The sequence below is a fragment of the Bactrocera latifrons genome, unplaced genomic scaffold, assembly GCF_001853355.1.
Source record: "Bactrocera latifrons isolate USDA-ARS-PBARC rearing strain unplaced genomic scaffold, ASM185335v1 scaffold_20, whole genome shotgun sequence".
Classification (NCBI taxonomy): domain Eukaryota; kingdom Metazoa; phylum Arthropoda; class Insecta; order Diptera; family Tephritidae; genus Bactrocera; species Bactrocera latifrons.
The window spans coordinates 631865-647168 of NW_017535519.1; the positions used below are offsets into that span (position 1 = coordinate 631865).

At 34.5% G+C, this 15304-nt stretch overlaps 2 protein-coding genes across 4 annotated transcripts in view; both read right to left on the bottom strand.

The window, feature by feature from the left end:
* Positions 1-6110, bottom strand: part of LOC108968033 (ATP-binding cassette sub-family A member 3) — a 44084-nt gene extending 37974 nt beyond the window's left edge. Inside the window, exon 1 of the mRNA XM_018931774.1 lies at positions 5844-6110. The gene's annotated coding sequence lies outside the window, so the exon portion shown is untranslated. The remainder of the gene's footprint in view (positions 1-5843) is intronic.
* Positions 6111-11351: 5241 nt separating this feature from the next.
* Positions 11352-14467, bottom strand: LOC108968041 (dystrophin). Of its 3 annotated transcripts, none has more exons than XM_018931793.1 (9): positions 14173-14467; positions 13897-14116; positions 13682-13835; positions 13175-13462; positions 12903-13116; positions 12646-12739; positions 12369-12486; positions 12164-12299; positions 11352-12097 (listed from the first exon to the last, which is right to left on the bottom strand). In XM_018931793.1, exons 1-9 carry the CDS (start codon positions 14375-14377, stop codon positions 11718-11720), a joined length of 1809 nt encoding a protein of 602 aa, XP_018787338.1. In that variant the 5' UTR covers positions 14378-14467; the 3' UTR covers positions 11352-11717. The 3 variants fall into 3 exon arrangements, with proteins under 3 accessions (XP_018787338.1, XP_018787337.1, XP_018787336.1); XM_018931792.1 differs by having other exon boundaries at positions 13175-13456; positions 13586-13835; XM_018931791.1 differs by having other exon boundaries at positions 13586-13835.
* Between the last annotated feature and the right edge of the window lie 837 nt (positions 14468-15304).

The following is a 15304-nucleotide window of genomic DNA, read 5'->3' on the forward strand; positions in this document are numbered from 1 at the left end:
ACTTGTAAACAATTTTGCCGAGCATGGGACAGTCAACAGAAGACCTTACCATCGAAACCCTTCAGTTCGAACGGAGGAAACTATCGCTACTGTCATACAAAACAATCCACGTGTTTCGACAAGAAGCTTATCTGCTCCAATGGGTGTAAGCAGCCAGTCATTAGAGTCAATTATGCACATATAAAATTCAAATGGCCAACAAACTGACCGCTGTAGACTTGCCGATTCGCTTGGAATATTGCCAGAATTGGCAAAATTGTCGAATATGGAGTGCTTCCAACCCACAGATACTCCATGAGACGGAATTGCATCCACTWCGTGTCACAGTGTGGTGTGCAGTTTCATCACGCTGCATTGTCGRGCCCTACTTCTTCGAAGAAAACGGTCACACCGTTACGGTTACTGGAGACCGTTACTTGAGCATGTTGAGACAGTATTTCTATCCAGAATTACGCCGAATGAGCATTTCTTTCAAATCTGTGTGGTTTCAGCAAGATGGTGCAGCTCCTCACATAGCCCAACTTGTTATGACAGAAYTGCGACGAAAATTTCCCAATAAGCTGATATCCAGAAACTCCACATTCCGTTGGCCACCCAGGTCGCCTGACCTGACTGCACCTGACATTTTCTTGTGGCGTTATTGCAATCAGGAAGTCTACAAAGCAAAACCAACAAATTTGAATGAACTAAGGCAATCCATTCGAGAAACAATTGCGGCTATTCCTGTCTCAACTCTCCAAGCAGTAATGAACAACTTTTTGGTAAGTTGCCGCACATGCATCAACGAGCAGGGGGGGGAATTTAAATTCCATTATTTTTAAAACTAATTAAGCTATATTTAATAAAATTGAATGAGCTTTAACATGAATAAAAGAAAAATGAATTCCATACAGTGAAAAAAAAAATTACTTGAGTTTCTTAATGTAGCAAAATTCATCAGCCATCCTGTACTTGCATCCATACATACTACTTGCATATGGGCCAATATATAGTAAAAATATGTGTGTAAATGGCAGTGCGAAGTTGTACATGGCGGCGTAAGCTCAGCGTCAATAAATGCTTTGACACTGAAAATACACAATATACTGATTAGCGTTGCCATGTTCATTCTTTTAATTTCGTGATTCCGTTATATAGGGGTTTTCATGATTATAGTAACAGTATTTCAGAATGCAGCTATTCGTAAATTTTTAACACGCTTTTTAAATTAAAATTATTTGTCATTATTAAACATTTCTAGGTATATACATATGTACAGAGTTAGGCATTTTTAAAACCCAAAAACCTAATCAACTCTTTTAAGATATCTGATCGATATCTGTGGTGAAACTAGAATTAGAGTGTATTAAGTGGCGTTTATTTGCAAACAATCTGAACTAACCAATCGAAAACGATATCTCTTAAATGTGCCTAGAACATATTTTCTTTCCCACAACCCTAGTATTTGGTAGGGAAGAAATAATAGTATCCAGTTTTCTAATAGAAGTGGAAACAAGTTTCAATAACTTTTATTTCACACGACGCATAATTTCAGCTAATGTTGAGAGTCAATTTTACAGCCATTACATTACAACCAGACCAAGGATCCTTTAAGAAAATCAAGTAGTTGATTAATCCTCATGATTTTTGTCATTATGGTGCAATATGTATAAATAATGGTGTACTATCAACCGATCACTACTCGCTCGGACTTACTCACAAGGGACTTTTCACCAATTCCAGTTTAGTTTGATACCTTGATGATATTTTACAATAACATTTCATAGTGTCTCTTCCGGAATTAAATGAACGTATTCGCTAGATAGTAAGAAACATTTCATGGAATTTCATTAAGTTCTCATTTTCTATTCATAAGTTTTAAAAAASGAAATTTCGACTTTAATACTTTCAGAATAAATTAACATGTTTGTTCCTATTTATCTATTCATTTTCTCATTGTTGAAAAAAGGGTCTATAATATACTTATTATGTATCAAAAACTTGCTATGACTACAAAACTTTTGTTCGAGCTGAGATAGCAAAAAAACATAGGAAATTACCAATAAAATTCATACTTTATTTTTATTTTTAAAATGTAATTATATTTCATGCGTATTATCTTTGCTACTTTGACTCCTTCATACTTTGTTTCTCGTGAACTTAACATATCAACACTACAATGTTACAATGTTAGGCAGTGGCGTAGCTACAACTTCGGGCGCCCGGGGCCAAGGATGTTCTGCCGCCCCCTTTATCTACCTACCTACGAGTTTCATGAGGTGGTTCGAACAAAAGTGAATTTTTACAAAATATCTTCGATATTAAGTATAGAAAATTTAGAAACTAGAAGCCACGCAAATTCTGAAGTTTCAAAATTCTCACAATACGGTTTTTGAGGAAATTGATAGTAAATTTACAAGACATCTTATTAAAAGCCATAGAGAAAACCCCATTTTCGCCCTATCTTGTACACTTTTGACACAATTTCTTCCCGAAACAAGAAAAAGAAAAGTGCATCCTTAAGTTCTATCACTATTTTTAAGAAAAATATAAGCCAAAAGATATAAGACAAATTCAAAGACTGAAGAGTATTCGAGTAAAAATTTATATTTTTCATTGTTATTCAGATTATTACATTGTGAGTGTACAACTCTTTATCTTTTATAATAAATTTTGTAAAAAAAATTGTTGAAGTATTTTTTTTTTTAATATTAAAAAACAGCGAATATCGTTTTTCCGCCCCCAAGACGTTTCGCCCGGGGCGACAGCCCCCATCGGAAAGGAAATGTAATCTGTATTAAACCTCTTCAGTAGTTCATAATGCTCCTTGATATTTACTTTCACAATGTTGCCATATTTCAAGAATATTTTCAATTGCAGATATAAACCTCTCTAGTTTAAAATCCATAATTTAAAAACTCCTTTATTTGAAAAAATTTATTGAAATTAAATATTATAAACGGTGGCAACTGTCTAAAAAATTTAACAATAAACTATAGTATATCTTGTCAGTTTGTGCTGTTTATTGGTCTCAAAAATGTTTGTTAAACAGTTTTCAAACCGGGGACATATCCCCATTTGAAAAAAAAAGAAAAAGACATAATCTACTGTAGGAGGATGGAGCCATGGCCATAATCGATTCTTTTACATATGGCTCAAGCAGCTCACGACTTCCGGTCTTTGACTAAGTATCCTCTGGATATGCAGAAAACATCGGTTTGAAGGCGAGCTAAGGTGAGAAAATATCCTCTCCACAAGGTTATGCGCTGGATGGCCCAATGAAAAGAAGAAAACAGCTTCGAATGGGAGATCCCCCTTTTGATGACGGCCCCCTGCAAATGTGTTAAGGATTACAAATTAAGGGCATGCACCTGGCATGTCTGATCCCTTAATTGGGTGATGTTCTCGTTAGAGTGAAGGCTGACATCACCGCTCTGTAAGAATTGCGATGGACGGGGCAAGGACTGGGGCGAGTAGGTCTTTGATGTAGTTACTACAATGGCCATATAAAGGAGCGCAAATTTGATGAGGGATTCATGGTGGGAGAGAGAGCATCTATGAGAGCTGCCCCGCCACGATGGCAAAATCTTGTTTTCCGACTTTCACGCCAGGGTGGGCAAAGAGGATATCTTTGGCACTACGGTCGGTAAATTCAGCCTCCACGATGAAACATCCCGATCGATCATGTTGTGGCATACGGAAGACACGTCATCAGTATTTTAGAGGTGCATACGCTTCTAGGTTCTACCATCGACTCGGACCACTATCTTGTAGCAGTCCAGATACGCACCCGCTTCTGTGCAGCAAAAAATTCACGTCAACAAACACAAGGAAGGTTCTACGTTGAAAAGCTGCAATCAAAACAAACACCCGAACGATTTCCAACTTTATACGAAACCATTGCTACAACAGAGCATACTAAAATTATGGAGGGAACACTTCTCCAGCCTGATGAATGGCAGTGAAAGCATAACGCCAGCAGAAGGCGAACCCTTTCCATTGCCCGACCATAACGAATTACTCGGCCGTTTCATTACCTGTCTGAAGAACAACAAAGCGGTGAAACCGATGGATTGTCTGTCGAGCTATTTAAACATAACGGCAAAGAACTGATAAGTACCATGCATCAGCTTCTTTGTAAAATATAATCGGACGAAAGCATGCCCAACGATTGGAAGTGTTCTCTACCCAATCCACAAAAATAGAGACCCCACAATCTGCGCCAACTACCGTGGGATAAGTCTCCAAAACATCGCCTATAAGGTTCTATAGAGCGTATTGGGTGAAAGATTTAAGCCCACCGTCAACAAACTGATTGGATCAGTGTGGCTTTGATCTGGAAAATCAACAACCGACCAGATATTCACCATGCTCAAATCTTGGAAAAGATCCGTGATTCTGTAAGAGTGTACAACTGTTGGTGTAGGCCGCTGACATCGATAACATTGGCCATAGCAACCACGCCGTTAGTTCTGCTTTCTCCACGTTGAACAAAGAAGCGAAGCACACGGGTCTGGTAGTGAGCGAAGCAAAACGAAATATCTCCAGTCATCAAACAAACAGTCGTCGCACTAGCGACTGGGCTTCCACGTTACTGTTGACTAACTTCTTGGAAAAAGTATTAACAGCAACGACGATGTCAGCCTCGAAATCCAACACAAAATAACTCTTGCCAACAAGTGCTACTTCGGACTGAGTAGGCAATTGAGAAGTAAAGTGCTCTCTCGATCAACAAAAACCAAATTCTATAAGTCACTTATTATTCCCGTCCTGCTACATCCGACATTGACATCGTGAAGCGAATGAAGAGACAGCTCCTGCGCTGGCTAGATCATGTCGTCCGTATGGATGAAAACACTTTAGCTCTGAAAGTATTGGACGCAGTACCCGCCGAAGGAAACAGAGGAAGAAAAGACGTCCACTCCGTTGGAGAGATCAGGTGGAGAAGGACCTAATTGCACATGGTGCCTCGAATTGGCGAAAATTGCTAAAAGAAGAAACTATTGGCATGCTGTTGTTAACTCGGCTATGCGCCAGTTAAAAAGAAGATTCTATACTGTAAGCCTGCTTAAACTTATACAGTTTGATAGTTATATTTTATTAACGATTTAATAAATTTAATTTAGATTTTTAAACATGCGGTAACTCCGTTCAAAAGATATTTTTAAATATACACACATAAACCTGTTCAGTTTCTGCCTTGTAAAGTTTCTTGTTTTTAAATATTTTTTGTAACACAGTGATGCCGCAATTCAAAATTATCCTCAAATATTACTATTATTCAACCTACTCTGAAGCTCATATTGAAATACAATTTTGTAAATGGTGGCAACTGGCCAAAAAATGTTTTCAACAAAAGCTTTCACAGAAGATTCATCTCGTACATTAGAGTTTCGTTTTAAATTGTCAATTGGAACTTAAGAAACTCGTAAAGACTTTAACAGGAATCTCTGGTAGTACAGCTGGGTAATAAACCGGTGGCAGCTTTAGTAGACTCGTTCAATTTGAATTTTTTATGTATCTTTAATTTTTTGTTAGACAATTTTTAAACAGTTTTCAACTTTCTAAGTTTTTGGTTTTAAACCCATCGAATTAACGCACCGAATAATTACAAAAATATATTCCGCTCTGAATACTAGGAGCGTAACTAATTTTGTTGCGGTACACTTTTTTTTTTTTGCAATTTTGCTATAGTTTATCCTTTCAGAAAATTGCTACGTCATGAAAGCTTTGAAAGCATACACTTCCTCTGTTGCCGTACTGAGCGTATGATTAACTTTTATGACTCGAAATTTTACATATGTACTTGTACATATCCCTTATTTCACCACAGTTTTAGTTTTAGATTATTAATTAAAATTTACCTTGAATTTTTGTTTTGTTAGAGCTTTATACACACTGGGAGGTAAATTGATTTCCAAAGGTTTTGGGTTATGTTTATAAATTCAATGTTAAAACACCGATTTATCAGTTGTTGAAATGAACACTTTTCACTTTATTTGTGATTTCCAACAACATCACGAATATTTTGTCTCAAAATTATTTATAAAATATAATAGATACTACGATACACTTATTCGAATAATCAACGCATATCTGTGTCGAACACACATCAAACCGAAATAGTTTTCTCGCCGCCAAAGCGGCAACTGAAAGCTGAAAATACGTCGCAGTGCGATTCTGGGAATATGCTGTTCTTCGAACTTCTATTAGCATTCGCAAATATTACAAATACGGCATGTACATACAGACAAACATACATTTGCACTTTGTAGAAAACACAATATACGCGATCTGATGCAATTCTCTTTTTTCAGATTAACACACAGTACATGCATAATATACATAGTTGTTACATACGATACAGTTCTATTAAAGCGTTCTCTCTTCCTGTTTATATGCAAGTGGGCGCGTGTGAAATAATATTCTGAAAAGCACAATAAGCTGCAAAATGCAGTTTACACTTTGCACAAACGGTTATATGTACGTATGTACATATGTATGTATGCTAGGCATTGGCAAAATGAAAGCTTACAGAGCAGTGACGAACAAACTTAATACAAAAATTAAAAAAAATCAGTTTATTTGAATATAGTTATATGTTTATATATACTTATATATTTACTTATGTACATACGAATACATATGTTTACATAAATATGTATGTTGGTATGTACTTATGTGCCTAGCCTCCCATTAAAATTGACCTATAGCGCTAAGCTACACACCTAGAGTTATCGCCTAAAAGAGGTGATTTTGAGAATTTTTTTAATCAAAACTATTGCATGAAATTTTTAAAATTATATATATACAGTTAATCAAAAAAGTTTAGGCACACCGTAAACTTAAATGTCTATTCAAAAATTACAGGTTTCTCTTTGAATCTACAAATGTAACAATACTCATGTGTTTCAATTTCAAAATGTTTATTATATATTTAACTAAAAAAGATTTCATATTTTACACATTTTTAAAGATAATGAAATTATAATAGAAATATAAAAGATTCTACATAAAAAAAGTTTAGACACACATATGGAAAATATTGTTTTGAATCCGGTTTTTTTAAGTATAATATTTTGCTAAACCTCCTTTGGCCTGTATAACAGCTTCCAACTGGGTTAGATGTTTGCCCATTCTGTACGCATACCATCTTTAAGAGAATCCTTGGATTTTATATGGAGAGTAGGTATTTTTTTCCTCCTTTGGCCTGTATAACAGCTTCCAACTGGGTTAGATGTTTGCCCATTCTGTACGCATACCATCTTTAAGAGAATCCTTGGATTTTATATGAAGAGTAGGTATTTTTTCCAGTAGATGCCAATAAGCTTTATAGGGTTAGTGTTTGGGGATTGCGGAGGTGTTTTTAATTGCTTACAATGGTTGATAAGCCATTCTTGCATAAGATATGACGCATGCTTCGGGTCATTGTCTTGTTGAAGCAAGAATGACTGCCCACTTAAGCCCAACTTTTCAACGCTTGGCGCTAAGTTTTCCTTTAAGATTTTCAAATATGAGTGCTTATCCATTTTATCATAGATAAAAACGAGATTTCCTCACCAGATGCTACAGTGTACTCCCAAACCATTACGCCACCATGTTTCACCCCGTGTTTCACAGTCTTAATTGTATTACTTTTCTGGAGCTCTATTTTTCGTTCCAGAAATAATTGGCTTACGTCGTAGAACTAGCTCTCGATAACCAGTTTTGTGTAAAGTATTACGTACAGTTTGGGGTTCAAAGTTTTTTTCAAAGCTTTGTTGCATCTCTTAACACAGCTTTACTGCTGAGTGACTGCAGCTATTACTGCTTGTTTCTGACGTGGTGTGAATTTTCTGGGTGTCCAGATCTGTGCTCAGGCTCTAAATTTCCGATGTTGATGTAGTATTTTACAATATTTGGCGCACTTGAATAAGGTCTCTGTACTATATTATTAATTTCTCAATAAGATTTTTGCTGCACGTTTAAAATAAGTATGTATGTGATAAGCTGAATAGAGAAAAAAATGTAAAAAATAAAACGTATATTCCCTAAAAACTTAACTTACTCACAATTTCACAAATAGCGGAATATTTCTTTTCTTGGTATGATATACAGCACGCAGCTCGTATCTCAAGGCTATTCCGGAAAATGCTTGAAATCACGCTGGCAGCGACGCATAATTTTAAAATTTTAAAAGTTTTTAAAGAATTGTAACGATTGGTTGAATAATTTTTTTTTTTAATCGACCCAGTACTATTACTTTCCGGACAAACCCTGTATTTGATTGTTGATTATGAAACGCGTTCTTCTCGACTCATCCCGATAAAGCTGATTTTTTTTCTGCAAAAAGAGTACCATGACAGGTCTCTTTGGACATGCTTGATTGTGTGAATTCCGATTCCACATTCATGAAGAATTACAACTAGCGATGAGACATAGGTTTATGAGTTTGATATGCAAACAAGTCAACAATCGTCGAAAGGAAATCCGTTTTCAGTCAATTTAAGAGATAAAACAGAATTTCCTGAAGCAGATGAAGGCCATCTCAAAAACTGCTTATGAAAAGTTTTTCAAGGACTGGAAAAATCGTTGGCTTAAGTGTATTACATCTGATGAGGATTACTTTAAAGGCGACAAAATAAATTCTAAAAATTGAAAAATATTTTGCGTTTTATTTACAGTTTCCGGGTACTTTTTTGCCACAGTGTATATTAAATTTATTAGGGATGGGGCCTCGCCCACTTATCAAGGATTTTCAAACATACATACATWAATGCAGTTCTTTAATATTATGTAATTCGTCGTGCCAAATTTGAGTTCTGTATTTTAATTTACGGTTTAGTTATGGCACTGTACATGTTTTCGATTAATAAAGTTTTGTGTGCGTAGTGGTGTGCCGATTACGCCCATCTACAAACTCGTAATTTGTACTAAGGAGGCTGCATAGCGAGTTTCATCAAGATATCTTAATTTTTACCCAAGTTACAGCTTGCACGGACAGATGGACATACAAACAGTCATCCGAATTTCAACTCATCTCGACATCCTGATCATTTATACTTGTATATACATATGTATCTATCTCGGTTATTTAGGTACAAACAACCGTTAGATGAACAAAACTTTTGTCTGTAGCAACGTGTTGCAAAAGTTGAAAAATCAAAGCAATCGGATAATTTGCCTTCGAATTACAATTGTTACCAATTTACAGAACCGACCCCAATAATCTTTTAAAGTTTAAAGCTAGTATTATATAAATCGTTTGCAAAATATCGCTTTTCGACTCTTAAACTAGTAGTACAGCAATTTATCCAACTTTACACACACTTTTTAAAGAGTCAGAGTGCAATTCAACGTTAAATCAGCACTATAATTTTGGCTATTAAAGCCGTATTTTCCATTGCTCATCTGTCTTCCGAGCGATAGTTCAGTATTCATCTTCTTTCAGCAAGTTCGATGCAGCAGTGGCTCCGTGTTCCGACAATTGTCACAGAAACAAAAATCGAATCACTGACCGATATTGCTCTTTTTTCATTTCCTTAAAATGTTTCCAAATTTCCATTCCACAAATAAATTCGCGCCATGGGGCAGTAAGGCTAAGTACTTACCGGACCGATATCCAAGATAGTTGAACTTCGGTGGCAGAATAAAGTAACAGGAAGCAAAGTCTGGCGAACTGAATGTTTTAGCAGTAACTTTTGTTCATGCTTTGTTGGTAGACATTTATTTTCCAACCTTTACTTGATGTTGTTTTTGTAAAAAAGTTAAAGTCCGTTGATATTAGTCGGGTGACAATAGACTTCATTTAACAAAAAAATTAAGGTGTTGAAACTATAAAAAAAAAAAACATATATTGAGAGTAGCGGATATATGTAGATCTCATTCTAACTGCATAGTTTCTGAGCATTTGAAGCTTTTACAATACCCCCAATAGTTTTATAGTTGGGTTCTCTACAAAGCAAAGTTCATCAAACATTTTTGATGTTTTCACAGAATAACTTTCTGTTGGAAACCGAGCAAGCAAAAGTTTTCATTTCCATAACAAAAATTTATGGAGGTATAAATGCATATTAATAGTGCACCATAACATAAATACGATAGTACCCCGTTACCGGATAAAAAACGCTTCCGATTTCAAGTCCACTATCAAAGTCTTAGATTTCTATATTTTTATATTTTGCTTTCAAATTGAGTATTACCAGCAATTGAAAACCCGTACATATTTACCAGGCACTATAAAAACAGGAGTTTGGCTAAATAGCTACGGAACTTTTCCTGAAAGCAGCCACAAATCATCGCTATAGAATGTCTACTTTTATTGATTATTTTTTCCAAAGATATGGTTTGAGAAAACATCTCTAATACCCGCATCTTTGAGGCAGAAGATAGTTTCTATATTTCTTTCCTCCGCAATTGCCGCCCGTAATAGAACCATCCTAAGGTAATCTGGTAAATTAATACTTCGCTCTTATCAAATCCACTTTGAACACTATACAGAAAGATGCCTGTTGCAATGTGAAAGTTTTGTTAAAATTTTGTTCTTTTAAATTCTCTCAACCGTAAATTGGTACGCACACATACATAGCCTTACTATTGAGAATACTGTGATGAGATAGTGGTTTCCAATCATTGATAAAAGTTAATATATACATAATATATACTAGTATATATGTATGTATGTCCGTATATACAAATGAATATACACATAAATGAGAAGGCAACTTATTCTACATATGTGTATTAGGGTATACCTTATTAATTTTACAAATTAATAATAAGATTATACTACGATAATTTATAAAAAAAAATAATAATAATTAAGAAGGAGCCGAGTCCAGTGTATCGAGCTACAGGAAGTCATAATATGTAATATATATATGAGAAATATTCTTCTTTTCTGTATTGGCGAAAACACTGCGTACGCGGTTATAGCCGAGTTCACAACAGCGACCCGTCGTTCTTCCTTTTAGCTGTTTGGAGTGCTGATTGGAGATTCCAAGTGTAGCTAGATCCCTCTCCACCGACGGAAACTGCGTCGAATACTCTCACAGCTCGAGTTTTTTTATTCATTCGGATGACATAACCTGCAATTTCAAGGCCGTCGTATATCTCTGCCGTATTCGCCTTTGCATTAATGTGATCAAAAAAGTAAGGTGTGGTGCATTATAAATTTATATACTGCTGGGAGAAACTGTCAACGAAGAACATTATTTCAGCGTTATACGTCGTTTGTGTCAAGGAATTTTGCTGAAACGGCCGAAATTATGGGAAAACAACTCTTGGTTCCTTCATCACGATAATACACCAGCATTGGTTATTCGCTACATTTTTGTCAAAAACTCGTTTCATATCGTTCCGCTTTGGAAATATACTTCTAATTACGTTAACATATTTGATTTGCGTTTATTATTCATAAAGCACACATTGTTTTTTTTTAGAGTATATACATTTATGTAAGCAAATATTGTCTTCTACTGTTAATAAATTGTAATTGTCATAACATACACATCTGTTTTGTCAAGTATCTTCATTATTAGTATTATTATATTATTATATAATAAATTTAGTTTAGAGATTTTGGCGAATTTCAGGTTAGGTTATGTAAACTTTCTTATATGTATGTACAAACTGCACTAAATACTTATTAAATTAATAAAATTTGTAGCAATCTACTGTTAACTTACACACGTATGGGTCAGTACACATAAACATTATATATAAAGCTGTAATAGTCATATATAAATCGACTTGCTACATTAAGTACTACTTCTACGCTTCTCCTCATTCTTTACGATATTATCTAGCACATTCTCCAAATTTTGTGTTGCTGCTGCTAGTTCAGTATTATCACTAAAAGAGTCCTCAACAATCTCTTTAACTTTATTCAATAACAGCTTGAAATTAATCATATCGGTATCACGCAAGTCAACAATTTCAAATTCGTCATCTATTTCCGTTCCATTTCCCTTAGGTTTTGAACTAAATTCTTGAACAGTTTCCACACAAGAATCTGTGATGGTAGTGTTCGGTATTAAAACCGAAGATCTACGCTGATTAAACCACGTACTCACATCGTTAACAGAAGCATCCGATTTATTGGCTTCCAAATAACTTCGATTCAAGTCGGCGCCATTAACTGCGTAACATATAATGAAATTACAAAACTTATACAGTATACTATAAAAAACTTAAAATTACTTACTCGAATGTGTTAGATTGCTTCCCATAACACTAAAGTTGTCCACTGCGGCTGCTACGTTTTGCATATGCCCTTTGTCAGAATGGGATCGATTAGGCGTGCTCGACGTGGGATATGAACTCAACGACTTCGATATTTGCTGAAAGTAGATTATGTACATTTTTGTATACAAATAAATAAAAACAATTAAATTAAGTTCTTTTCCTACCGAAAACCTTCGCATTTCATTTATGATTCCAATCAGAAAATTTTGATGCGATTGCAGAAAATCGGAAATTTCCTCATTTGTCGCAGTTTTCACGATTTTAATTTGTTTTTCCAATTTCCTAGAACGACATAAAATAAAAATTTAAAGAATTACTACCTTCTGATCTAATTTTTTCACAATACCACTGTTTCATGAAATTTCATAACTAGTTTAAAAACTAATAGTAGGCAAAAAATTTTAAGGAAAATTCAACAAATAAGTACGGATTTATACTTACGAGTTCTGCTGCAATAGCCTATCTATAATAGACTGCAGGTGTTCCGAAACATTTGATGCAGTTGAAGCGCTAGTTGAAAGTCCAGCAATCGAAGCTAGAATACACGTAAGAATTAAATAAACTGTTTTGAAATATATAATAATTGAAATTTTCAAATACAGTCTAAATCAAGAAGTCGCACTTATATTCGGCCATAATTTTTCGCTCGTCAAAATTTTCGACGACACCTTACCAAATATTATAAAACTCATAATTACTTTCGATTGCATCCGTTTTGACTTCAGCAACTGTGGTCATTGTTTCACTTTTGACTGTGTGATCAGATGCTATTATTTCCAGTTCCGTTTCATCAACACTGGTAGATTCGTCTACATTACAAAAGCCTTTAGATTCTTCGTTGCTTTGTTTCTTCATTTTGAAAAAATTGCAAATTGAAGCAAAGAAATAAGAGATACTCTTGGGCGGTTCATCCTAAACGAAGTAATACATATTCAAATGTAAAATAAATTTTTAATAAAGTAAATATTACCTCTTTGAATACTTCGGTCAGACGATGCCCTGCGTCATGTTTTCCTTTTACGTAACCCTTGGCGAAACAGGATAAACAAAGGGACAAATCGTGGCACGATCTACATTTGAAGCGTATTCCGATTATTTGAATATTACAAGCAGCACAGTTTTTGTTATGTGTAATTTTTTCAGTGTCTTGCATGCGTTTAATTAAACTTATCAGATTTGCAAAAATGCTAAACTTTGTGCGATTATCATGCCATAAATTTTTGAATTGCACCTCAGTTAAGCCATACGAATTCTGTAACTGAATATAAATAAATAAAAATAAATATGTATTTAACTTTAAAGTATTTACTACTCCTGTCTCTTATACACATGTATTTACTACTCTGTACAGACGTGAGGTAATTTATTTATCTAGTCTGACCTTCTCAAAGCACTGTTCCATTATTATGGATTTATTTTGAGAACCATAAGCAAGCTCCTCACCGATATAGCTAAACACTTTCGTCAAAATATTCACCAAATACTCGAAGTTTTTCTTTGAAATACACTTAGTCTTAGGATCATGCAGCAATTTATAAAATTCTTCACTCCAATCAAGTAATCCAATATGTTTTGAAAGTAACAAAAACATAACTTTTATTTCTAAAACAGAAATGGAATGGCATCGATTCCTACAATCAAAATTAAATATTTAACCAAAATATTTAATAAAATATACACATGTGCACTCACGGATCAAATAAATTCCAAAAGAAAGTCGCTAACACACTTGTTGCCTTTTCAATACGATATGTTGTGGATTTACTGAAATGTCCTAATGTTTCACAAGCATAGTAGAGATCATGAATAAACGTTGTCAGCTGGAACGGGGGTACCATAAAATTAGCATCTACGTCCAGTATATTATATCGCCCCATTAACGCTTGTATAAGTTTGTATGGTATATTTGAAGCTAAGAAACACAAAACAGTTACTAAATTATGATAAAATATTGCTGTTTGTGCTTACTAAACAAAAGTTTTTGAAGGCTTATAATTTTAGAGGCGCATCGATAGACGGTGTATTTGTAAGCAGCATGTTCCTCCTGCACAAATACTAAAATTCCTGATATTTTTGTATAATCCCAAGAACGACTTTGCTTTTGGTCTTTGCAACATTTGTTCGGTGAATCTTTTACCGTTTGTGGCTGCACAAATAATGCCGCAGCGTCCATTCTTTTAAATACACCAATTTCACCAATTTCAATAGTTTATATATTTTATTAAAAATTATAACCCAATTGAATTTTTTTCTCCGCGGTTAATGGACGGTTTCAAATGAAGTTGTCAAAATTTAAATATTTGTATACAAAGAGTTGGCAACAATGCAACAGGTTCAATATGAAAGTTGCCACATTATTAAACTATTACATAAACATTTGCATTTTGTGCACCCTGTGCCATGACGTCATCGCAGAAGGTGATTAATAGAGAAGGATCATGGTCTGATTAATAGAGAAGGATCATGGTCTGCCGATTTCACCATAAGAAATTATTTGCGGATTTCACCACAATTAACATAGGAAAAGTCGAAAGTTGCAGAAATAGAGTATTTAAGGGTAAAATGAGAAAAATGATGTTAATTTCAATGCAAAGAAATGTACGCTTACAGATTCATTTATTTACTAATCTGCATATAATTTAGATATTTTCTACATATTTGATATCAAAGCACTTTTTCATGAATTGCATGAAATGTTTTAAAATATGTAATAAAGTAATGTTTGTATTATATACATATATATTTGTATTTTATTGATATATAATATGTACTTTATAAAACATATTCATATATTTATTTGCTTTGGTCATTCAAAGATTTGGAAACATCTGAAAACAATCAAGCGCTCGTACCCTTCCGACGACAGTGGGGTCTACATAATCGAAACCGACCCGGACTTTTTAACCGGTTAAGGTCTGCAATCTCGGCAGATTTCTACCGCTACAACAACAACGTTACTGTTTCCAAGTTGTTTATAGAATGTCATATGTTACCCAGTAATTTTGATTTAATTCTAACATTCTCGGGTTTTCCTTCACTGGACTTAGCAATAAACAAATTTTTTACTTAGTCATAATTTATGCATCTATAAAAGTATTCC

What these genes read in the sequence shown, in the direction of transcription:
- LOC108968041 (XM_018931791.1), bottom strand. Translation starts at nt 14,377, where the DNA reads ATGGACGCTGCGGCATTATTTGTGCAGCCACAAACGGTAAAAGATTCA. An exon ending in CCTTCAAAAACTTTTGTTTA is followed by an intron (nt 14,117 to 14,172) that starts GTAAGCACAAAC and finishes TGTGTTTCTTAG; the next exon opens with CTTCAAATATACCATACAAA. An exon ending in TGACCGAAGTATTCAAAGAG is followed by an intron (nt 13,117 to 13,174) that starts GTAATATTTACT and finishes TACTTCGTTTAG; the next exon opens with GATGAACCGCCCAAGAGTAT.